General features: G+C 48.0%; 4 protein-coding genes across 8 annotated transcripts; 2 read left to right on the top strand and 2 right to left on the bottom strand.

Annotated features, from left to right (window-relative positions):
• The first annotated feature begins 221 nt into the window (after positions 1–221).
• On the top strand, positions 222–6985 carry LOC117639023 (glucose dehydrogenase [FAD, quinone]-like). 2 transcript variants are annotated; one of them, XM_034374338.1, is made up of 11 exons: positions 222–352; positions 740–909; positions 1239–1381; positions 1655–1916; positions 2345–2605; positions 3493–3624; positions 3954–4055; positions 4292–4489; positions 4961–5074; positions 6014–6150; positions 6491–6985. In XM_034374338.1, the coding sequence occupies exons 1-11, from the start codon at positions 346–348 to the stop codon at positions 6741–6743; spliced, it is 1779 nt and encodes a 592-aa protein (XP_034230229.1). In that variant the 5' UTR covers positions 222–345; the 3' UTR covers positions 6744–6985. The 2 variants fall into 2 exon arrangements, with proteins under 2 accessions (XP_034230229.1, XP_034230228.1); XM_034374337.1 differs by lacking the exon at positions 222–352 and adding an exon at positions 486–567.
• Positions 6986–12439: 5454 nt separating this feature from the next.
• Positions 12440–15143, bottom strand: LOC117653467. The gene is made up of 5 exons (XM_034399154.1): positions 15038–15143; positions 14251–14336; positions 13941–14105; positions 13513–13689; positions 12440–12734 (listed from the first exon to the last, which is right to left on the bottom strand). The coding sequence occupies exons 1-5, from the start codon at positions 15057–15059 to the stop codon at positions 12558–12560; spliced, it is 627 nt and encodes a 208-aa protein (XP_034255045.1). The 5' UTR covers positions 15060–15143; the 3' UTR covers positions 12440–12557.
• Positions 15144–16390: 1247 nt separating this feature from the next.
• Positions 16391–19737, top strand: LOC117638984. Its single transcript, XM_034374246.1, has 6 exons — positions 16391–16560; positions 17206–17444; positions 17866–17989; positions 18801–18977; positions 19138–19310; positions 19588–19737. The coding sequence occupies exons 1-6, from the start codon at positions 16503–16505 to the stop codon at positions 19696–19698; spliced, it is 882 nt and encodes a 293-aa protein (XP_034230137.1). The 5' UTR covers positions 16391–16502; the 3' UTR covers positions 19699–19737.
• A 514-nt stretch (positions 19738–20251) lies between these two features.
• LOC117638988 (glutathione S-transferase-like) lies at positions 20252–22716 on the bottom strand. Of its 4 annotated transcripts, none has more exons than XM_034374252.1 (6): positions 22578–22669; positions 22053–22184; positions 21181–21333; positions 20939–21106; positions 20540–20682; positions 20252–20454 (listed from the first exon to the last, which is right to left on the bottom strand). In XM_034374252.1, the coding sequence occupies exons 3-6, from the start codon at positions 21320–21322 to the stop codon at positions 20281–20283; spliced, it is 627 nt and encodes a 208-aa protein (XP_034230143.1). In that variant the 5' UTR covers positions 21323–21333; positions 22053–22184; positions 22578–22669; the 3' UTR covers positions 20252–20280. The 4 variants fall into 4 exon arrangements, with proteins under 4 accessions (XP_034230143.1, XP_034230144.1, XP_034230146.1 ...); XM_034374253.1 differs by having other exon boundaries at positions 22594–22647; XM_034374255.1 differs by lacking the exon at positions 22053–22184 and having other exon boundaries at positions 22594–22716.
• Positions 22717–23746: the final 1030 nt, after the last annotated feature.

The raw sequence follows: 23746 nt of genomic DNA, 5'->3' as shown, positions 1-23746 counted from the left end.
TCTTTCCTTGTTTTTCAAAAACCGTCCTTGTTTTTCAAGGAGTCGCGCTAACCGTGCATGTGTCCTGCCACCATGCTATGTGCAGTATTCTGAGAAAGTAACCCAACTGCCCGCTTACAGATGCTATGCCGCACTAGCCTCAGCAAAGCCAGAGCAACGACTGTATGCTCACGTATTAGCGGCGGTGTTATCATGCTCGAAAAACTTATTTGAACGCGACGATAAACTACATCCCAAAAAGTCATAGCGAGTTGCTGTCACGCGGCTCAGGTAGCCAGGAATGGGACTTCTTAGAAACCGTCACTTTCGCGGTGTCGTGGTGCAGAAGCACTTCCAACGCTCAGCATGGCAGGTATGATAATCGGATTGCACGGTGAGGGAGGCCACCTGAAAAGGTATTGTTTGGATTGAAACCCAGACACGGGGGTGTGGGGAGGTCAAGTGCCATCCCGAAAGGCCCCCCTCGGCCTGAGCATCCGTGGGCGCGCAGGACCACCAAGATGCCATGCACTCCTTGTTCCTTGGATGGCGTCCCTTGGAGGGGTCGATTTAAGATCGCATCGCATAGTATATCAATACTTGGTGGCCCATGACGTCTGCAGCATGAAACGTCCTGCTTTAGCCTGGAGCGCCATCTAACTTACGGACGCACAGTGTTAAAATGGCATGAGACATATCTCCTGAATTCTTCCATTCCATGCTCAGTCTTCAATGGCGTGTGCCGCCCTCTGTTTTGCAGACCAATGCGTTGCTGTGGCGTCCTTTTTGGCGCTGTTAATATCGAGTGCTCGAGAGACACCCCCTCCAACGTCGAACATCGTCCCAACGGAGGTGGACTTCATCGTCGTGGGTGCCGGGTCTGGCGGCAGTGTGGTGGCCAGTCGCCTGTCTGAAGTTCCTCAATGGAATGTATGTATCTAACAATGACAGAAACGTAGTGTCGCATTTGGGTGTGACGAACATGGTGCACAAACATTAGGCCTATACGATTGTAAACGCAGGTTGAACGCATTTGAACCTTAACGGTTGTCTTTGGAGGGGCCAAAACGCAAGAACCTACCCTCAGAGCACTGTGTTACTAAAACCTGCGTGCTTTCCACGAATGTTTAAGAGAGCAAAATTTTACGTAGTTGCTTAAACCCATTCAAACTTGTTCCTGGAAACATAAACCATTAAGTACATACATTCAAATTTAGAAACTGAACAGAAGAGATTGATGTTTTTCTGAATGCTCATAGGTTCTACTCCTTGAAGCGGGACCGGAGCAAGATGAAACGACATACGTGCCCACTTTGTATGGCTACACGTTCTCAAAAGACGAGTATGACTGGCAACTCAAAGTCCAAGACACTCCCAACGATCACACCGGAGAAATTTCAAGGTAAGAACTAGCATCCTGGGCCTTGACTTTGCACATGAATGTTTTCGTTGGTACGTTTTTTTCACCTTAGTCCTCATACGCACGCATGAGCCTGGTCCTGCACTATGTATTTATGAAGTTACCAGTAAACACCGGAGGGCGGGCAATGGTGTGATCCATGCTTTATGTTTAAGTGTGAGTCCGGGCACACACTCTCAGCACGTTACAAATCCAAAAGTGAGACTTCTCGCCTTTTCAAGGCCAGTGTGTCAATGCATGGGAATTTCTCATCAGGGCCAGGATGCTCGGCGGCTGCAGTTCCCACAACGGCGTCAAGTTCATGCGCGGCGAGGCAGGCGACTACGACTGCTGGGAGCGGGCCGGCGCCAAGGGCTGGAGCTACAAAGACGTCCTGCCGTTCTTCAAGAAGTCGGAGGACAACCTGGAACCCGACTTGGCCAGTGACACTGAGTACCACGGCACCGGTGGCCCTCTCAGCATTCAACGGTTTCTGCACACGGATAAAGGCACGGAACTGCTCCTCAACACATACAAAGTAGGTAACGGGACTATCGGGCGAATTGATGAGTTGTTACTAAGTTACACAGCAGATCACTTTCTTTAGGCACGAAGTAGCCTGTCAGTTTCACGAGAAACAGTGATTCTTTTGTTTGTGTCCAAAACTGGTAGCAGCATTTTTATTTTCCACGAATTTTATACACAATTTTAAATTATATCATAACCCATACTAGCACCTACTAAATTTTAGTTCATGTTATGATCCTTTCATTCTTAGTGACAATTTTTCTTTTCCACTCGCAGTATCGCAGGTCGCGTTTACGTTTTAGCTTTAAATGTTCATTGTTCATTGAAAATACTGCAAAATACATGATTTTTTGAACTGCTTCTTACAGTTTGGTTGTTCTTTCGACGTCTGGAAAGCAAGCTCTATTTTGAAGCTAAGATATCTTCTCTTGCACTTAGGCCGCGGGGCTCAATGAAGTGGACCTGAACGGGCCCCACGCCACGGGCCTGGACAGAGTGCAGACCAACTCCCGGGCAGGGCGACGCAACAGCACCAATACGGCCTTCTTGTCCAAGGCCAGGGTGACTCGGCGCAACCTGCACATCCTGACCCGCGCGCTGGTCAAGAGGGTCGTCATCGACCCACGCACCAAGCGCGTCCGCGCAGTCGAGTTCACCGACCAGAACGGTGCCCTAAAGGTCGTCAGGGCGAAACGCGAGGTGAGGGTCAAAGGCAGATTCGCTTTAAGGAGTAGGAAGGCTGTAGACTTGCATACTGCAATCGTGAAGCGATCAATACAAAATTTGCTTGAGGGTATCGACAACTCAGATAAAGGTTGAAAATGCTTTTCCAATTATGTCATTTGCATTCAATCATACTCAAAACAACAGCCAAACAGCCCTTACTAGTGAAAGGAATTCAAATTATTAAGATATCTGTGACATTTCGAAAATTAAGTTGGTGCGGGGTGCCTTTAGAGTTAAGGCGGTGAGAAAATTAGTTTTCATCCTTACACTCTAGTCTACAAAGTCACAGAAGCCTTTTCCGTGTGCAGCTCATCAGTTCAAATTAATAGGGTCTAACTTTTCAAATTGCAAAATCACATGGAAATATTGTTGGGTTTTGTCCTGAATTACCTCAGGCAGTTACTAAAGCAAATAGGATACTAAACAAAGCCTCTGTTACTTCAGTTATGTTCCTCTGATGATTTTAAGCTTTGTCCCATTGCTGTACCTTTCAAGATACCCCGCACTGGCTTCCAAATCATTTACACAATATGTGAAAATTCTGTTCAGCAAAAAGATACCGATGAAATATTTTTGCAAAAAAAAAGATGTGTAAAGTTCTCTTATTACGACAATTTCCTGTTCTGACAAATACCTATATTCAGACCTTCTGCTGAAGATCCCTGGGTAAAGGTTTTGAGATCAAAACTTACATAAATTCAGATGTTGGCATAAAATGAGCATTTTAGGCGTTCCCGACCCCTCGATGCCGATTTGTTCCACCAGTGTGTTAATGGACCCTTCCTTTGTTTTTTCCTCGCAGTGCAGGCACTTTTACCCTTTTCCACACTGGTGCCTACAAATGTGTTTGTTACTCCCAGGTCATCGTCAGTGCAGGTACGTTTCAGTCACCGCAGCTACTCATGCTGTCTGGAGTGGGACCTGCCAGGCAGCTCCGGGAGGCCAATATACCCGTCATCGTCGACTCTCCTGCCGTGGGCCAGAACCTGCAGGTAGGTTAGTGGAGGGTGTAGCGTGTAGCGGGCCTTAGAGCCCACCATCGAAATCCAACATCAAACCGTGCTTCAGGCGTGCACTGCAAGCTGCTAGCTGCGTGGAGCGTTTCGGGTTGGGGCGGGGATTCGGGTCGAAAAGTGTCCGCGCCTCTGGTCATCGAACACACCCGAGACTTTGTTGGATTTCTTACATTCTTAATGTCCAGCGGATCAGTCCGATGGAGTTCTTTTCGGACAAAGCCCCCGCTCGGGCCGTTTTCAGGGCCCTGTCATGGCACATTGTCCCGACCACTGAGGGCTCATCCGAAAATTCTATGTTTTCACAGGACCATTTGGTCTCAGTTGGAGGACCGACTATCACCCTGACGCAAGATACGTCGGTCCCAACGGCTGAGCAGATGACAGCAGACGCTGAGAATTACGCTCAGGTAACTCCACACAGTGAATGCCTTACCGGCTCAGACAGCTTTACATTCCGAATGAATCTTCGGAATGGATTGTGGACACCTACAGATGCGTACTTGCATGAGTACACATCTACAGATGCATACTAAGCCGATTACATATTTGTACTGGGATACGTTCACACCTAGCGTCTGCATCTGAAGGTGTGTACTCGGCTAAGTATGCATCCGTATGTGTTGCCCATTGCCCGTGTTTCCAGCATGGCCAAGGACCACTCACCGGTCACGCAGTTGCCGCCGTCATGGTTCGGGAGCGCAGTCCCCTGCAACCTACAAGCGACAACCGGCCAGCCATGCTCACGCAGCACCACGGCACCTGGGTCGACAACGAGCAGTTGCTGCCGTACTGCAGTGAAGCGGCCCCAGTCCAGAACACCACGGGGTCGTACTACAACCAGGTGCGGATTCAGGGGCAAACCTCTCCGTTACGCAGCGTGCACTGTAAAAAAACAACCTCCATTTAAGAAATGTTTGGGGGAAAAACATTTTGTAAAATTGCCAGTTTTTATTCGTTTAATTTAGAAAGAATCTAAAAGGTTCGACCCACATCGTAAACTTGTTGTTTTAGCCTGAAAACGTAAGAATAGGATTTAGGCTGAAGTTTCAGTAGGCAACTCTGCATATTAATAGTCTGAAAAACTTAAGTGTGTGCTTTACGAAAGTTTCGTTTAAAAATATCCAGCAATTTCATCGTTACTCTACAATTTATTTCGTGAAACGTTCGCAATGAACCTTTACGTGACGGTTTTCCTCTGAACATGACGAAAAAGTTCGTTAGTTCACCCCATTATTTCGTAGCTTCACGAAGGAAACTGAGGTAAAATGAAGAAAGTAAAAAAAAAACTGATGATTTTCGCTGGTGGGTTAAGATCACGCTCGACATCATGCTTCTGCATCCGCGGGGAACTGGCCAGGTGCGACTCAACACCACCCATCCGCAAGAGGCACCGCTCATCTACCAGAACGTGTTCCAGCACCCCGAGGTAAGCAAGGCGCGTGTCTGAGAAAGGCAACTTTCGAATAAACTTGCATGTTGTCACAAATTTCATCACCATATTTCCTAACCTGCAATCTGGGTGCGAAAGTACTCCGATTCGACTTTACTGTAAACCAATCGATTCTTGTTGAAAAGGCGAAAAAAAGGTCTTATGGCGGCCATGACGCCGGACTGACAATGGCGATACATACTGTCGATCATAAAGTGCGAAAAAAACACCATTTTCTGTTTTCCAATAGCCAAACCCAAAACCAGTTCTGGGCGGTAGATCAGCACCACAGACCCTTCCCTTAAAAATTTTTCATCGAAAAATTCGGATGCATTTTTAGGGTTTTTTTTGTCCATATCTCCCCCGAAACAAGTGACTTGTAAAGTGGCTCTGGGTGTCATTTTTAGCACGATGAAAACAAAGAAAATCAACCGGGTAGGTCGGCTTAAGGCAACAAACAAAATTTTAGTGAAGGATTCAACACTTTGAGGGCTGACCACAAATGTCGAGAACGTTTCGTGACGCTCTTTGCTAGGAAAGGAACACACCCACAAAGGTTTCGTCAAAATCCGAGACATCGATTTCGGGGTCTCGGGTGACTTCCGAAAGAATTACCCGGCTCGCGTCCAAACAAAATTCGCGGTATTAACTTGTGAAATTTTTAACGGTTCTGTGACCTTTAAAGCAGTGACATCTGTAAATACAAGTGACTGTGGCTAAATATGTAGTATGCCTTTGATTAAATAACGGTTTATTTTTTGCTTTGGGTACGGAAAACACTAGTAACTAATAAACTGTGTAGACAGAACTTTTTTCTATCAGTGATACTCCCTTTCTCCTCGGCTTCCGGCTTGCTCTTCGATCGGCGACTAGAATGATCTATTAACATTCAAACAATGATTCTGCAATATTCAAACCGTCATTTCTTGCCGGCAGGACGTTCGTGTCTACGCTGCTGGCTTGAAGCAAATCGTGGACCGCTTGAATTCGTCTCGGACTCTTCAAGATGAAGGCGCGACTGTGGCAGTGCCCTGGACAACGTGCGGCGGCCAGCAGCAGGGAAGCCAGCCATGGTAGGCCCGTGACGCCGTGGCGGACGGGGCAACTCGGGGCTACGGCACGAGCCGGTCTAGTACCGGGATCGGGCTACTGCAGGGCTGCGCCGCGGCCACTCGCTTCGACAGGGGTCGGGGTCAGGCCCTAGCTTTGTTTAATGTATTGTCGCAGGTCTATTCGTAACTTTTCCATTGGCTATCCGAGGTTTTCTGCTCCACCAAATCCATCGTGCTAGCCAGCGAGGCATGCATCAAGCAGAAGCTTGCTGTGTGGGCGGATGCATGCAACCTTGGCACCCTTTCCGGAGGTACAGCTGTACGGTGACTCGTGTTTGACGCTCCTACTGGCGCTCTGCAGGTACGAGTGCGTGGTTCGCTCGTCTGGCGGTGTGACGTGGGGCCACTCCGTGGGGACCTGCAGCATCGGCAGTGTGGTGGACAGCCGTCTGCGCGTCAAGGGCGTGCAGGGCCTGCGCGTGGCCGACGCGTCCGTCATGCCGTGCGTCCCGGGCGGCAACACCAACGGGCCCGCCATCATGATCGGCGAGCGGGCCGCGCACTTCATCAAGGAGGAACACCAACACCGTGGCCACCAGTGCCGCCACCGCTGAAGCACTTCCAACAACGCGTCCTTCGCGTTCCGGGGAATTTGTTGCCGAAGGAACCTTATGACAAAAACAACTGATTTCCGTTTTTCATGTCCGATCACCTTCTCTTCATAAAACTTGTAAACTAACTGAAATCTTAAAATTTCCAACCCTTAATCACCTTCTCCTATTGAAAGTTTTGATAAGCATGTTCCAAATTGTTATAAATGGATGGCAAAATGACATAATATTTGTTTGAAGTGGCACATAGGTTTCTCCTTTGATTTCTTATCTTCGAAATCCGATAACTTAAAGTTAAATTTATAACATTGATAAGGTACTCCAGAATAGTTGATCTGGCGAACGTTTTCCTGCATCCCCGATTCCAAAAAATACCCCTACACGCCCTTCTAGCTGTATCCGTTGCCGAAATCCTCCTCGACCCTATGTAAACATGATGCACCCGGAGCAGCGCCCCCGGGGCTCGGAGTGTGTATTTTCAGATTTGTTTCGCACCCTCTTAAATCAGGCACTTCTACAGACGGCCAAAGCAGGTGTCATCGAGACATAGATTGACGGACAATGTTGGTTCCACCTGGATGGTTCCCAAGTTTCGGCGAACCCGCCGGTCCTGCAGACACCGCACAAGTGGTGCTTGAGATAAAAGTGGGTTCAAACGCATTGCACCGATTCACGCCACACTCGGCCACTAGGTTGCCGGTCGACTCGCCAGGTGACGATTAGAGCTGCGCTAAAGGGGCGAAGCTCACAGTGCGGGCGTACGAACAGGTGCCGCACGGACGCAGTGCTCAGTGACTCGTGACGGCCGTCAGACCATTGCGCTCATGCGGCATTCGCTCCCCACCACTCTCTTAAGGCGTTAGGGCGGCTAAAAATAAGTCGCCGATGACCAGTTAAGCACATCTTTCCAAATTTTATTGACATTTTTTTTACATCTCATATGCTTGAAAACGTTTCTTGAATTTCGTCACTAGCCAATCGTGTCTTAAACTCTTGAAGTGAGGTCATACGGTCACTTTACCCGTCCGGTGCGCTACGTGTTCAATAAGAAACACCACCGTCGATAGAAGCAACCCTATCGAAACCAAGTACAGGTTGTACATGACCAAGAGAAATCCCGCTGACTGACGCTGTTCCTTCAAAAACTGTATTCGGCTCCTGGAAGCCCTGTTCTGCCTGCGCACTGCGTCTAAATGCAGCAACCTGTCGATGACACCGCCGCTATGCAGACGATGAATGGTCTCATCCAGCACCGTCACCAGGAGGTAGTCCTTCCTGACGAAGTTGACGTAGCTCGCCTGGACGAGGCTGTCTTTGAGCCGGTAGCGACAGCCACGCAGGCAGCGGAAGCGGGAGAGCTGACTCGACGCCGCCACTGCTAGGCTGGAGTCCTCCTGGAAGCGACTCTCGAACTGCTCCACTTCCTGCTGGGTCTGGCAGACGACGATTCGCTCCAACGGGACACCCGATTCGTTGAGAATGCCGCGCAGTGAGTGCGACGACACGCCGACGCTGAGGTTCGGCACGGCGTGCACCAGTTCCCCGACGGACTGCGGCAAGGGTTCCGACCGCGCCAGGGTGCTCTCGGCGAACAGGAGCCCCTTGACGGCCACGTTGAAGTTGAGCACGTACAGCAGCCACGCGGCGCCCAGCACGCGGGCGGACCACATGTCGGGGTACAGCTCGGAGAAGGTCGCGGACACCTCGGCCGCCTTTGCCCAGTAGTCCAGAAGTGCCGCCTGGACCACGGCCAGCCACCGCCACGGCTGGGGCGGCACCGCAGCCACCCACGCAATGCTCAAGTACACGGCCACCGAGGCGAAGAACCCCAGCACGGTGAGGGAGGACGCCAGCGTCATGTTGGGCCCCCACATTATGTCGAAGACCACTCGCCAAACGTTGGGCCGGGCCGCGCTTGCGTCGGGGCAGCGTGCCATGACGCGGACGGGCATGTGCAGGAACGGAGCGGTGGCCCGAAAGTGCCTTATCCTGCTCGGCGTGGCCGCCAGGGCCCCCAGGACGACGTCGGCGTCCCCCGCGAGACCCCTCAGTGATCGGGATGGGGTTCCGTTCTCCAAATCCAGGATCTTCTCATCGTGCAGGTACTGCCACTTGACCCTGACGTTTCTGTACCGCGCCACGGACATCATGATGTCCAGAACGATCTTGGATTCGATCGACAGATCGTGCTCCGCAGTGCCGTCGCACTGATTCCCCCGTCTGACGACGAGGGCAGCACGCATGACGCAGCCGCCCAGGTCCCTCGGAACGACGCCGTGCTCGGCGTAGAGCGCGGCCGGCAGGGCGGCGCGCGGACTCGATCCAATGACGGGGACGACGGAGGGCGTTTGGCTGCCACACACCCCGGACGCGTTGGCGAAGGGCGCCATCTTGAACAGCGTTCCGGACACGCGGCCCGCCACCGCCACTGAAGTCAGACCCCAGGACCGGGACCACGCCGTCGCCATCACGCCGCGCACCAGGGGCTCCATCGACGAGCTGCCAATCCAGGTTTCACAAAAACTTTTTACTTGAGAAAATATTTTAAATCCAGGTTTACAAATTTTGTACTGGCATGCGTTTTCTGGTTTATAAGGGTCTTTGTACAAAAATACGTTAAAGCTTTGGACCTCTCACCAAGCGAATATAATACAAACGAGCAGTTATGGCTCTTTCACCCATGGTGAAAAACAGCTCGCTGTATTACACCGTGAACGAACTGTGATTGTAACTGTGGCAACTGTATTGTGATCTCGAATACTCTTCTTACCATAATCCCCAATATAGTCCCGACAGGCCTCAATGAAACAAGTACCCACGTAACACTGTGTAAAACATAACAGCTTAAGTAAATACAACCACATAAAAGTATCTTTAAACAGTCTTAAGCCACCTTTTTGTAATTTGATAAAACTATGTACAGGGTTCTGTATGTCTTCATGAAGATAAAACAGCACACACGAATCTTCAATCAAAGATTTGCAAGAGTCTTGAAAACAGGTAATGTACTCGTCCAATTTTCCGTGCCGCTTTATTAAACCTCTTAAGTTCCTACCTGGGATCGCCGTCGCCGTCCGCGCGCACAACGACCATCATGTTGCTGTGCCAGAGCGACGAGGCGGGCTGCACGTTGGACACAACCTGGCGCACTCGCTCGGGCCTCGCCGCCACCACGAAGGCCACCGACGCCATGGGCGGAACCTCTGAGCCAGGGCACAGCAGCATGACCGGAACGTGGCGCAGGTGCCGACGGATCCACGAGGGGGGCGTCCCCACGTCGACGAGGCACAGAACGAGAGTGCCGCCGCGAGACGAGACCAAGTAGCGCGACGCCATCACTCCGAGGAACGCTGCGAACTGGGCGTCGGACGGCCTGCGAGCACCAATACTTACAGCTGAAAACGAAATGAAAAATAAAACCCTTGAGGTGGCCACAAGATGTCTCAGTTTTCAGCTCCAAGTGTCACCAAGGTGTCACAGAAATATTACGCTGAATGCATTGACTTGCATAGACACAGGGTTACGACAGTGACAAAATCGTAATGAAAATGACTTCTACTCGGTGAGACTTGTTCTGACTCGTTACTCATGCGCAACCACGGGGCGCAGAATGTCTGGAAGAGTTGTTTACGACACTAACGTTCCACTTTTCACATTCTGTACGTCTCATTAGGTTCGCGACACTCGGAGCAGAGGCTTAGGATTCTGACTATTGTTCATTCTCAATTGTTTTCAAATCAATTCACTTCATCATACTCACATTCAAACTGTGAGTAAAAGTATGTGTTCCATCAAAATAAGGTGATATCTAAGCCTCATGACAAAGATCGCACGGTAAAAACAGTGTCAGCGGGTTTTCCAGGCCCACCCCTGAAAAAGAGGCCATTTTGCAGGGTGGTCTTGCGAAACCCGGACACTGTTTACAGGCAAATCCGAATCCACCTACATTAGACAGAAAACTTAACTGGTTGACCTTACCGTTCCACAACAAGCTTCACGGACTCATTGGAATCCTGGAGACAAAACTGTGCCAAGACAGCGACCCGCAACGCGGCCCTCAGCCGCATCGCGGACCGGACTGCAGGTCCAAACTACCACTTTAATCCTTCCTTGTGCCTGCACCATTGATCGGAAGCGAACTTGCTCGGCCGAGGAGGCCAAGGTGGAAGTTGTCCGAGCCAGGGGTGGCCTGAGTATCGACCACATGCTGCTTGTCGACCGAGTCGCTGATGAACAATACAGCTCCAGGCTGATTTGTTAATGGAGGCCACATTGGATACTGTTAAGTGAATTTTTACTGTTCTTTACATTTTTGTGACAGGAGGTTTATCTTGTGGTTCAAAGTCAATCACTACAAGGTGAACTCGGATGAATTCTCTCAACTAGCATGTTATTAAAGTGTTTTTTTTTTTTGTTTTTTTTTGCTGGAATGACCACGTGGTTTGAGATCGACAGCTGAAATCTGGCGTGTGGCGGGCCAAGGACATACCTAATGAGCCTCCAAAATCTCCGCCAGATCGGCCGAGCCGTTCAGGAGGAGTACTGCTGATACACACGCACACAGACAGAAAAAACTTTTCAACCCAAAGCGGTTTGCCATCACTCAGCCAGGACACTCGTTGCATTTAAATTTATTTCTGTTTCGCTAGGTTAAGGGCATCGGAAGCAAAATCAGCTTGGAAAAAAAAAATTAAGTTGTAAAGAGACAAAATTTTTAGTTTTGAAATAGATCTATTCTCGGAAGATTGTGGTCGAAATTTCGTTTACACCTGGTTATTATAATTTGGGGATGTTTGCGACTGGGACCATAGAATTGACAAAAACGGGGAAAATAGATTTAGTTTTACTGAGCTAAGCCGGTATCATGACACTGTATCGTGGAAATCAACAAACTACAAAATTCAACCGGAGTGTCAAACGACTTCAGTCGTTGAAAACTAAGACTGAATTATAGATCCTTCCGCGCTGGTACACATCGATAAACACACTTCAGGGGCTCATCTTGAAGTACGATGCCCAAGCACAGACAAGGGCAGGCACACTGTAAAAATTGGTCGTCACTTTAAGACAAAATCGTGGTTCATCACTTGCTTTTCCTATACCATTACATGTGCGTGACAACTAGCCGCTAGCGGACGGATGCTTTAAGTTGTAGTGGCGGAAAACATGTAGTAGTAGCCAAACTGCGTCAGTCGGAACGCTATCTCTCTCTCTCTCTCGTGCTCTCTCGCTTACACACGTTAGCGCTCGGTTGTGACCACTGCTGCTCGTTGCCAGGCGAGTGAAAACACAGGCGCAGATGTTGAGGAGGGCGATGGGGTGTGACGTGTCGCGAGAAGAAGCCCCGCCCCGCCCTTGAATGACGTGCAGCAGATCGCGGCGACAGTGTAGCTGCGCACAGTGGAGACGGCCATAACTCTAAACGCGTTTGGGGCTCTAGAGTCGCTAAGTGGGACTGGAACCGAACGTGTGACCTCACCTATTGATTGCTCCCCGAACGAGGAATCCATTTAGTGGAGTCACACGTTCGGTTCGAAGTCCTGTTTAGCGACTCAGGAGCTCAAAACGTGTCTCGAGTTGTGGCCCTTGGCGTGGCGTGAGCGTGCCGACGGCGCCGAGAAATGTAGAGACTAATAACTTCAGCATGCGCTCCTCGTTTCGAGAGCTCGTTGCGTTACGTCGGGAATGCGAAATAGAACATGGTTTCCTTTTTATTGGCTAAAATGTTGTTGTTGAATGTGAACTATTTTCAGATCGTTGACATTTGTACGATCCAGGTGAAACCTTGTCCGGCACCGGAACCTTCCCGCCTCGCCCCTAGCCCGGAGGAGTGGTCTTCGGATTGACCATTGCGATCACGCGGACGCACATGAAGCATGCGTCCTTCTCGCATATTTTAGAGTCCATGCGCCATTTTCCGTAAAACATAGCTGGCAGTGACGAGATGTGAGAGCCCTGCAAGTCGGTGGACAGGTTACGAATGCTGTACGAGCCCTGAAAAAGTGAAACAGACCACACTGTAATTTCAATGGTGATACTCTTAGTACCTTCTTTTTTTTGCGATACCATGGAGTATCACCAACAAACAGCCGCACGGAAAAATCTTGCCTTCAAAACGGCGATACACGAAAGTATCGCCAAAATTTTGCGATCAGGGCAAAGCCGGTGGTAAGTTTACTTGCCACTAATTTGGCAAGCCGTTTTGAATGACAAAAATTGGCAAGCTTGGCCCGGAAATACTCCTCAGCTTGCCAAAATTTGGCAAGCTTATGAAGATTTCCGACCAAAGCTTGCCTAATTTTGGCATTCAAAACGGCTTGCTAAATTTGTGGCAAGTAAAGTTACCACCGGCTTTACAGTGATACTTTGGAGTAATGCCACGATTTGGGAGTGAGCTGTGAACAAATCAAGGGGACAAGTTTTTACTATAATGTCAGAGTTTGGCGATACTTCCGTGCATCGCCGTTTGTGGGCGATAGCAAAGTGTATCGCCAAAAAAAGATACTGAAGTATCCGCCTTTGCATTTGCAGTGCACACCAAATAAAATTAGGATGAGTTTTTCGGGCAATGCGAACGGTCAGATACGACATTTGTTTGGCAGTGTCTTGGGCAGTGCAGCAAAACCCGTAAGCCAACCTCAGCCTGCCCGCTACGCAATATTTAGGCTTCGCTGTCGAGAAGTTTCCTTTCGACTGAGTTTGGCAACCCTTTCGGCGCTCGCGGGAATGTTTGCGGTTATACTGCTTGTTATCGTCGGATTTCCGGCCGTACCGGCGGCACTGGGCATTGCGAGACGCGACCGCCGGGCCCATGGAGGTTGTTCCAGAAGTACTTGGAGATGCCAGGAAGGAAGGTCTTCAAAGCCGAGCAGGGTCGTGGGATTTTCATGGTCAAGGCGTTGTCTTTCCAGCCGCCGCGGGAGCTCCAAGAAGCAAACTCGTTCCGGATCTCGGCAACAGAAACAGCATTCACTAAGCATAGCTCTGCGCCCCGGCAAACACACGCAAACATGCAGAATGTTGTCGTTTTTACGTGTTCGTGACTATGGGGTAAAAAATTCGACAACAAGGCGTCATTTTGTTTTCGTTTTCACGTCACGGACTGCGATTTTTTTTACTTTGTGACTGCATAATGTTAGTTGGGGTCATTGACATCTTCATGCACTTTTATCACACATATCATAGCAAAAAGACACTCACAGTCTTGGTCTCATCAAAAGCCGAACTCATGGTGAAATTTGCGTCGAAATATCTGACACGTGGGTTTTGGCGAGATCTCTTCATGCTGATAGTGAGCGGATATGGACGATCTAGCACACTTGGCGGGCAAGGTTCCACAGTTTCCAAGTCGATAACGTAAGGGCCCTGCACACAATGCGAAAGTTGATAGTTTCTGTTCGCACAGTAAAAAAAAAAATTTGGAAAAAAAAAAGAAAAAAAACCTTTATGCACAGTTTTTTTTTGTCTATTCCTTTATAAATGCATCAAAACCCGACGGATGTTCTCGTACCGCAAGACGCTGGCCTCCCGTGCAGACAAGGAGGCATGCTGCTACGTGAAGATCCAATCTCGCAATGATCCATTTTCGCACACACACTGCGCAAAAGACGAACATTTTGTTTGCACTTCACTTGTTTCCTGGGTGTACTAACAAACTCATTTCATATGCAAGAACGTTTTTATTGCATTATGAGTCCCATTAGAAAGTTATTGCATTAAAAGTGCATTAAATATTGTATTGCATTAACGTATTTATCCCTTTATCACGCCAAAACTGTGATAATGTGGACCCAGACCGGCCAAAACTAAAGAGACTTGTTGCATTTTTAACGCGATATTTTTTTTATTGCTGCCACGGATGCGATAATTCGAAGGAATCACATTAGCCTTTTTATCGCACACTGAGAAAACCTTACAAACTATTTCAAGCCTTACAAAGGAAATCAGTTTGTTATAACAAAGTATTTTGAGCATACATAAAGAAGAATACTTCGTAATATAAGAGCTATTACTTCGCGTCACAAGGTAATTTAGTTTGTTTTAAGTATGCTCAAAATACTTTATAAGGTTTTAAGCGTGCAGCTCATTGTATGAAACATTAGAAACATTAAAAATACCAGTGATGTGGTGGCGTTTCATAGAAAATTTTAACGTGAAGAACACACTAAACGATTTTAGGCAACATCTACGGACAATATTTGTTACCAAATAGAAACAGTGCTACGCCTGGAGTGAATTCTGATCATGATAGTTTAACTTTCACTTTAGGCGCTTCAAAATAGTATCTGAGAGCTTACTGCCGGGACAGGCTGTGCGCATCCAACGTTACCAAAATGGACAACTGAACTAGTCACGAGCAGATCAGAACCCAACGATGTAGTTGTTGAGACAAGCACACCATCATCAACACTGATAGGCCGCTGTGCATTTTCGGTTCACGCGATGCTGCCGGGTAAAAATTGTCGCCAGAAAATTAACTTCTTTTCGAATTGTTGGCGATGAATAATACAAGCCAGTAGAAGAAAAGTTTAAGACACACTCTTAAAAAATGCTGTCAAATTACAAGGCAAAACCTTTGCAAATTTTGTACCTCAAACTCTTCTCCACCGAATCAAAACTATTAATTTCGGTTTCGACGTTTCCGGAAGCGCCACGTCAAGTTTCCACTAGTTTCCACGACTAACGCATTACCAACGTAGCCACGCCAAATCGGCGGCATGGCCAAACCAGACCAGACGTAGGCACGACAATGGTGGCTACACTGTAATAAACTAGGGGTACGCGCCGTTTAGTTTGGGCACGTAGCGGCTGAGCGATGCGACTTGACAAATTCTAGTGCAAGCGTTTTTGCACGACGGAACTCGCTGTTCAGGGATGGATTTTTTGGGATGTGCCACGCTATTATTGCCAACTTAGGCGCATGGCCGGGATTGCTTCTTTTATGTGCCCCATTCCACCCTCTTCCCAAATATTGACATGGAATTGGCCAATTATGGGTAAAGTATGGGTCTGGGAAATTTTGCTCCTTGGTCTTCATGGATCACCCTATGCGAGTCACTACAGTTGACTACAGTATTCGATATATCTTCTTCTTTTTTCAAACATATGGATTTACAATTTTATTTGTAATATTTGAGGAGCCGTTTGTTCTTTCATTTTAAACCAGTGAATTAAACAATATAGATTGAAATATGTAATTGTAGTTCATATTGAGGCTCAGTTAAGGGCAGACTGATCCGTCCGAACCATTTAACGGAGACTAATTATTGTCAAATCTAGTGAATCGTCTCATGTCTAGTGATATTTTATCTTTAGCTGAAATCGATACGAGTCTGAGAGTGCAGAGATCGGACTTCGTCCGTGAACCCATTGCCATGCGGTCATTTCGCCGGCGGACTTTGAAGTGTTAGCTGATTGCCCTTTCTCCTGCCGACTTGGTTATTCCGGGTTCCGCGGTGAGAGGTGGCGTGTTGATACTAGTTTGCGTCAATTAAAGACATTGAGACTGAGCGATACGAGCTATCACGCCCGAAATCGAGTATTGTGTGCTCTTGTCAAGCAATGACTACTCTAAATACTCTCGCTGGTGGTGAGTTCTTTCATACAAGTCATCCCGTATCACGCGCGTATCTAGTTCCTGGCGTGACATCTGTGTCAACTGAGTGCACTGTTTTTCGAGAGTCCGGCCAAGAGGTCCCGCCTTTTAAAACAGCGCCGCGCGCAGTCCGAGGCCTGAGCAACGCCTAACGCCAAGCCGTCAACATGCTACGCATCCTTCTCGTCGCGGCCGTCGCCCTGGCCGGCTCCGTCCATGGGGGCTGTAAGTATCACTGTAAAAAAATGCTGTCACTTTATGAAGGGGAAAAAGGCAGACTCAGGGAGAGCCCAGCGTTTTTCGCTCCATGTGAAGTTCAGTTTTGGAAAGCAAATGAATTTATCGATCATTAAGTTAATCAGCTGTTGATTACCACGTTACTCGAAAGAGTTAACGCGTCAGCAATTAAGTTAACGCTTATATCGCTAAATTATCTTGAAAGTTGTCGTTGGCGGGGGTCACGAATCAATTATAGGTCTTTTTTTTTTTGAAGGGCCGGTACAAATCCATGAATGAGCGAATCGATTTCAAATTCAGTATGGATCTTCCCTCAACCCTCCTTAGCCACCTGAAACAGCGCGGATGTCTGAGCAACGACAACAACGCCACCTGCACAGCAAAGGGAGACCTTCAAAATTCAACGAAAAATTGTGCCTATCCGATGGCAAGAATAACAAAGAAAAGAGGATATTTTTACATTCTCAAAAAAAAAATTGAGTTAAGGAATGAAAGGGGACGCCCTTACCAATTTAAGTGTATAATAGGTTAAAGACTTTAAGTCAACCTTAGTTTGGCAAAAGTTGTGCAAGTTGTGCAATGCATTTTTCAAAAAAAGTGACCCACAATGCCAATTGATTTTTTGACTTACAGGGCTACAGCCAGGCACCACGCCCAACAAGTTCATCGTGACCTACAGCCTCTTCCCGGACCCCCTGCACGCCTTCAGCTTCTACACCATGCCCCGCACCATCGCCGAGGCCGAGAAGGACCACTTCGCCCAGGTGTCCACCAACGACGCCGACAGCACCACCCTGTGGTGCCGCAAGAACGACTTCAGGGTGTGCGTGTACTTCGACCAGCGGGGCAGCGTGGCCGGCATCCAGAGCTCCGTAAGTGAAGCATTCAACACTGAAAATTAAAATTGGAAGCCACTATGCGGAAATATTGCGAGACAAAAGTCGCGCCAAAATTCGGGTTGACCTGGAATTCTCACCGAAATTTGGTCAGACAGAACTTACCACAGAATGGTTACACTTCTTTGAGTGACCAAGAATCAGGTCTCGTGGAACGCATTTGCTGGTTTCTAAATATTCTAGCCACATTGTGGTCATACAAAAACTGACTCCCCTGAGCCAAGACATTTTGATCTGACCAATAATCTTGGCGGAGACTTCCAGTTCTGACCAAAACTTGACAAGACTTGTTTTGTTTCACCTCTGGAGAACCGAGAAGTCTGGCCCATAGATTTGTAGCGAGGGTGAGTTACTCCTCGCTCCACCGAAACTGACATTTGAAACGTTTTCCCCGCAGGTGAGAGTGAGCGAGGTAGAGAAGGCCAAAGTTCCCCTTGACCTCCTTGCTATCCCCGAGTGGCGCCAGCAGACCCTTCTCGGCGAGGAAGTCTACTCCACTGTGGCCTACTTCCAGCCCCGCGGTGAGCAAATATTCCAAAATTCCAATCCAGCAAAACCTGTAGGGGCGAAAAACAAGAAAACGAGCGAAGACCGAGAACTGTGCCAGAAAGTGGCCTTTATCAGATTTGGGCAGCACTGGTACTGAAGCGCAGTTGTATACGCTTAGCTGACAACGGTCGAACACCCCAAAAAAGGATATCTTGGATCAACTAAAAAGTAACTTATCTTGTTCTTTCCAATAAAGAATTTCTTCGATTCCAACTTTTTTTTGTGTATGAAGAAAATTTTCTCAGGTCAAGATGTTTTCTTGAAAAAGTTAACATTCAAGAAACCATATTTCTGGCCGATAGTTGGGATACGTTTCCATTTTGTGTTCTTCCTCATCTTCTACGCTCTGGCTTCAAACGTCTTCACGGTAAAGACTGCACTGTGATTTAAGGCGCTATGAACGTGCAAATGCATTGAGACACGTGCAATGCCACAGCCACATTGCACCTAACGTGCGATGCGTTCCGATACCCGATGCGAAAGAGGTCATTGCGCTTCACGTGTCATGCTTGCACACTAAATTACTATGTAGGTTTTTCTGCGCGCTAATGCACGAAATTGTACATGCACTTCCTAACGCACGAATTTGTGCGCGACAATGCACGATTTCCTGCATACTTGCGCACGAAATCGTGCACTATCGCGCACAAATTCGTGCGTTACGAAGTGCATGTACAATTTCGTGCATTAGCGCGCAGAAAAACCTACATAGTAATTTAGTGTGTGAGCATTTAGAGTAGGAGTAGGATTAAAAATCAATTAATCGCTTCTGTCCACTCACAGACCAGCTCCTGACCGGCGGCCGCGCTCTGACTGAGGAGACGCACACCGCCCCCGACGGCATCTACCTGCTGCAGACCGACCGCAACGGCGTCGAGACCGGCCGGCTGCACGTCGCCAACGCCCAGTCTCAGGCCGAGGCCGCCGGCTTCGACGAGCAGGCCTGTTTCCCCGGCATGGGTACGTGTCGACCCGATCTTTTGCAGTGGACTGCCTTACAATACCATGAAATTTGAGCCATGTTACCGTACATGTCTTGCACCTGCATCTGATTTCAAACGTACACTTCGTGCAAGTCCATATCCCCTCGGCCCAGCCTAACACGCGCGTCCTCTTGCAGGCAAACACTACTTCCAGAACCTCAAGAAGGACGGCACCTGCGAGGCCCACCGCCCCTACTTCCTGCTGTTCGGACCCAAGAGCAAGGAGCTCCAGGGCTTCGGTTTCGTCCAGTACGGCAAGGTTAGCCAGGGCCGCGGCTGGTTCGAGACTCCCCCGGCAGTCGTCTCCAAGGTACGTGCCTCGCCTACACTGCAAACCCAACAGTCCTAAGTACACATATATGTTTGCTAGCGAAAGTTCACACTAACAATCGTATACTTGGTGACGTCCGTACCTACAAATGCATACTTGGCCACAATTTCATATGCCTAGCATTGGGTTATGGGACCAAGCATGCATGCATTCGTAACGGTGTACTAGGGAAGACAGTTGGGTTTGTAGCGTATCTGAGACTTTCTTGTCCGAGAGTGCTGTTCGACAGAACTGGAACATTCTGACTCCATTGCAGATCATCGCCCCGAAGTCCCCCGACTGCCTGACGAAGTGGATTAAGAAGTACGGCGTGTTCTCCATCCACGTTTACTTCGTGGAGAAGCCCTGGTACACCCGCTGCTGGTAGTCGCGCTGCGAACGTGGAATAAATGGCGATGACTATTTACCTCGTTGTCTTCCTAATGCCGAGGGCAGTAACGCACCCCACGCCAAACAATGGCGTCACGAAACGGACTTTCTCAGAGCAAGCCTCATTTTTGGGCCATCTTTGCGTGGGCCGCACTAGTGCTGCCAGAAATGCATAGGGTGAGGGTGGGGAAGATTCAAACACTGCAGGAGCGGGGGGAAATCGCATACCCCTATTGTAGACTGGATTGTCTCGCTTCGAAACCAGCAAACCCTCCCTGTAATTGGTACGTTACAAAATCCCGTAATAGCTTTAGAAAGTTTTAAAATAAGGGAATCCAGTCTCTAAGTAGGATGTGCGATGCCTACCCCTAAGGCGTTTGATTCTTTGTCTCACTGTCCCAAAAGGAGGCTTTCACATGCATAGGAATAGGCGGGAAATTTCCTTAAAGGAAATTTCTTCGTAAGTGTAAATTTGTGCAGTTTCACACACAATATTATGCGAATTCCAAGTATGGACAAGGTTTTACAAGTTACACGAACAAAACTCTACATTAACATTTAGCGTGTAGATACGACTGCATCATTTATTTTCAGGGTTCGTAGGGCGACTCGCGATGTAGCTTGCGATCTCTGGTTGAGATTCAACTTTCTTGACAAGTGCCTGAAGCGTAGGGTATGCTTGTAGTAGGTTTGTCTTGGTAACAGCTATGTACCAGTTGAGAGGAGCAGCGAAGAAAATGTCGGCCAAGGTGAGCTAGAAGCAGAAATCAAGTTCCACAATGTCACAAGGTTATCGTACTCAGAAACAGTACTCTGACGGACAAAAGTCCATAACGAACCTTCCCGTTGACGAGGTAGCCACCATTCGCTTTCACGATCTCTTCCAGCTTAGCGAGGCAGAAAGGCACTTGTTCTTTCAAGAGAGGCGCCTCCTTGGAGGCCTTGCTGTCTGGGAGCGGATCGTAGTGCCACGCGCCGATCTCTGAAAACGGTGTTGAACGTCTACACAACAAAATCTACTGTGAACTTAGTAAACATCTACAGGACTGTACTAGGACAAGCACAATCCGTTCATCCATAGTTGATGAGATGAGAGATAAGAAAATACAATTTGTTGGGTTGTAACCCCTTTTTTTGTAGTTTGCTAATGGAAGTTAGAAAATTGCGGTTCACTCAAAAACCAGAGAAGTGTTAATTACTTTTGAAAATGTTTGAAAGACAAAAGAGAAGCAGCTTACTGGAGAACAAATCAGCACAAACGTCGACAACAATGTCGATCTGCAGACTCTCCATGTCGTCCTTCCCGGCAAGACCGTACTGCTTAGCAAGGTACCGGGCAATGGCGGCAGACTGGGCATACTGCTTGCCGTCCACTATTAGAATGGGCATCGTTCCACATGGTGTTTCTAAGGACACGAATTATTATTAGTAAATTTTTGACGGTTATTTAAAAAAATAATAGTAAAACTTAAGTACTTACTACTTTTAGCCTTCTGCCAATCATCTCCCCAGCGCTCATATCGGATATCTTCCCAGTCGGCTTTGCCGTAAGCAAGCAGGAACCGAATGGGCTCGCCCAAGGAAGTGAAGTTGAAGTAGTGCAGCACGTACTTTGGTGCCATAGTTTATGGACCTGAAAACGCAAAAGTACTCCAGAGGTATTAATGAAATGCCCTTGGTGCTCAAAAAGGTCTCATAAGGTCTTACGAAGAAATTTCCCGTAATACGAGGGAAATGGCGCAAATATAATACCAAGGTGGTTTTTCTTCGTATTACGAAGGTTTTTCTTTGTATCTTGCAATGAAAATGGTAAAAAGATTCGTATTACGAAACAACATTGCTTTGTATTGTGCTTGCACCAAATGCACTGTAAAATAGCTCAAACTTCATAGTAAGTCATTCAGAGTGTGGCATATCCATGAGGCATGCGCCACCAACTGCGTGCTGGCTGAGCACACACTTCGAGGCACGGGCAAGTACACGTCTCGAATCGCATGCTAAATCATACGTTTCGAGGAGCGAACTGAGAACACAAAAGTTTTGGGCCTCATTCCCAACAACATCCTAATTTTGTTTTTTGCCAGACAGTGCCCCGGCACAGCCTGGACTCTGGATGATATGTAATGTCGCTTGAGGTATGAAGGGGATAACATTACGGTCACCTCAAAGTCATAAAAGTTTCATCAAAAATTGGTTTAATCTTCATCAAAGCTCCAACATTTATAGCTAGAGCCTAGCAAGAATGCCATCGACAGGTTAGAAAGTATTTTCATGAGGAATATTAGAAGTGAAATCGTCAACACGTGACAACCAACATGCTGAATCCGCAGCAATACTTCAAAATTCACTCACCGTTTAGGCAGTCGGGCGGCAGTGCTGCCTGACTGGCGTGAGACTAACAGTGCAGGAATAGAGAGCAGCTCGGCTTCGTGTAACCGCCCCTCTGGATAGTCAGCCGATAAGATAGCAGAAAGGGGACCTTCCCTAAAAGGATGGATGGTACAAAATAGGCTTATCTGAGCCTTGCCGGGATAAACTATATCGTCTGACCTGACAAGCATGAGTGTTTAAATTAAGTTTGATCATTCGAGACAGATTAGTCCTGAATTCATCGCACCAATTGGTGCTCATCGCACTTAAAGTACAATTGGGCAATTGCACTTATGGTGCCCAAGTATTGCACCATACGTGCTATGTTCATAGCGTTAGGAAATCACAGTGGTATTATATCAGCGCACAACCTTTAAGAGCAGAAAGGTCGAAGATCCCAGCGGTGAGGTGATATCAGAATGAGCGTCCGTGTATTCTTTGATCCTTGATCTGTCCAGCATGACAAGGGAGTGTATTTTCCCATTTTCCTGGCCAATTGTACTCAACTATTTTATGGGCACACCTAGCAGAGCTGCTGTGAATAGAGAGCGTAGATGCGTCCTCCTTCGCTGTCGGCACGGCACTGTCCGCTGACAGCCTGGGCAGTACAAAATACACTCCAGCCGGGCTGTTTGCCTGCCGAGCCATTCCGAAGAGTCGCTCTGACTCTCTCACTCATGCGACACTGTGTGCAAGAGAGACAGTGCGGCGAGCCACTTCTCTGAATCGCTCGGTGGAGCGTCAAGGTCGACGAGTCGAGTTTTGCCATGGTAACAGCCATTTTGACAGCAAAATTCTCAAAACTGGCCATTAACTATTTAATCACATTTCAACATTAGAATCAGCGTTCAAAGTTCTACTAGTTTGTAAAATCTCATTAAAATCCTTTAGAAAAATTCCAAAATGCATAAGGGGCCCACACGAATTGAATCTCGCGCCGGCTGAATCTTGGGGATACTATAAGGCTACTTCGTGCCCACAAATGAGTTTTTGGAATGTTGTGGTAGTGCAGTGTTCATGTTCACTGGTAGCCAACGAATGTGACGTCATACACTGAGAATGAAAGAGTCATGATCATGACTAAAATTTTGGGTGAGGAATTCTTTATTACCCAAATTTGGGCGAGGAAATTTTCCTCGCCCAAATTTGGGTGAGGAAAGTTTCCTCACCCAAATTTGGGTCATAATACTATGGTGCTATATAGGGAGCTGATACACCCTTCCTCACCCAAAATTGGGCGAGGAAGCTTTCCTCGCCCAAATTGGGCAAGGAAACGTTCCTCGCCCAAATTTGGGTGAGAAAGTAAACCTCGCCCAAAATTGGGTATTGATCATGACTTTTTCATTCTCAGTGTATTCGTTCGAATGTGAATTTCGTCACGTTCGTTTGAGTATGATGTCACATTCGTTTGATTGTTGATCCACGTTCAAACGAGTTTGAGACCCTACTTCAACGACCGCGTAACGTTCAAACGAACGAACGTGACAAAATTAACACTTCAACGAATATGACGTCACATTCGTTGGCCACCAGTGTCGCGCCTCCGTCTCCTCCTGACCTGCTCAAGCTGATAACAAGTGCGCGTCTTCCCCCAACCCATTCTCATGAAAAGAGAGAGGGGGAGGGGATGTTGCGCGTCGGGTCGGCGCGTTGCCCCGGCTAGTGCAGGACTGACC

Source organism: Thrips palmi, unplaced genomic scaffold (assembly GCF_012932325.1).
Source record: "Thrips palmi isolate BJ-2018 unplaced genomic scaffold, TpBJ-2018v1 HiC_scaffold_10, whole genome shotgun sequence".
Lineage (NCBI taxonomy): Eukaryota > Metazoa > Arthropoda > Insecta > Thysanoptera > Thripidae > Thrips > Thrips palmi.
This window is presented reverse-complemented; position numbering and strand designations above follow the sequence as displayed.

What these genes read in the sequence shown, in the direction of transcription:
- LOC117639023 (XM_034374337.1), top strand. Translation starts at nt 501, where the DNA reads ATGCCATGCACTCCTTGTTCCTTGGATGGCGTCCCTTGGAGGGGTCGA. An exon ending in ATTTAAGATCGCATCGCATA is followed by an intron (nt 568 to 739) that starts GTATATCAATAC and finishes TCTGTTTTGCAG; the next exon opens with ACCAATGCGTTGCTGTGGCG. An exon ending in ACGCTGAGAATTACGCTCAG is followed by an intron (nt 4,056 to 4,291) that starts GTAACTCCACAC and finishes CCGTGTTTCCAG; the next exon opens with CATGGCCAAGGACCACTCAC.
- LOC117653467 (XM_034399154.1), bottom strand. Translation starts at nt 15,059, where the DNA reads ATGCGCACAGCCTGTCCCGGCA. An exon ending in CGGGAGGCCAGCGTCTTGCG is followed by an intron (nt 14,106 to 14,250) that starts GTACGAGAACAT and finishes CATTGTGTGCAG; the next exon opens with GGCCCTTACGTTATCGACTT. An exon ending in CTTTTGATGAGACCAAGACT is followed by an intron (nt 13,690 to 13,940) that starts GTGAGTGTCTTT and finishes TCTGTTGCCGAG; the next exon opens with ATCCGGAACGAGTTTGCTTC.
- LOC117638984 (XM_034374246.1), top strand. Translation starts at nt 16,503, where the DNA reads ATGCTACGCATCCTTCTCGTCGCGGCCGTCGCCCTGGCCGGCTCCGTC. An exon ending in CGGCTCCGTCCATGGGGGCT is followed by an intron (nt 16,561 to 17,205) that starts GTAAGTATCACT and finishes TTTGACTTACAG; the next exon opens with GGCTACAGCCAGGCACCACG. An exon ending in CCCCGGCAGTCGTCTCCAAG is followed by an intron (nt 19,311 to 19,587) that starts GTACGTGCCTCG and finishes ACTCCATTGCAG; the next exon opens with ATCATCGCCCCGAAGTCCCC.
- LOC117638988 (XM_034374255.1), bottom strand. Translation starts at nt 21,322, where the DNA reads ATGGCACCAAAGTACGTGCTGCACTACTTCAACTTCACTTCCTTGGGC. An exon ending in TTGGCAGAAGGCTAAAAGTA is followed by an intron (nt 21,107 to 21,180) that starts GTAAGTACTTAA and finishes TCGTGTCCTTAG; the next exon opens with AAACACCATGTGGAACGATG. An exon ending in GCTACCTCGTCAACGGGAAG is followed by an intron (nt 20,455 to 20,539) that starts GTTCGTTATGGA and finishes TTCTGCTTCTAG; the next exon opens with CTCACCTTGGCCGACATTTT.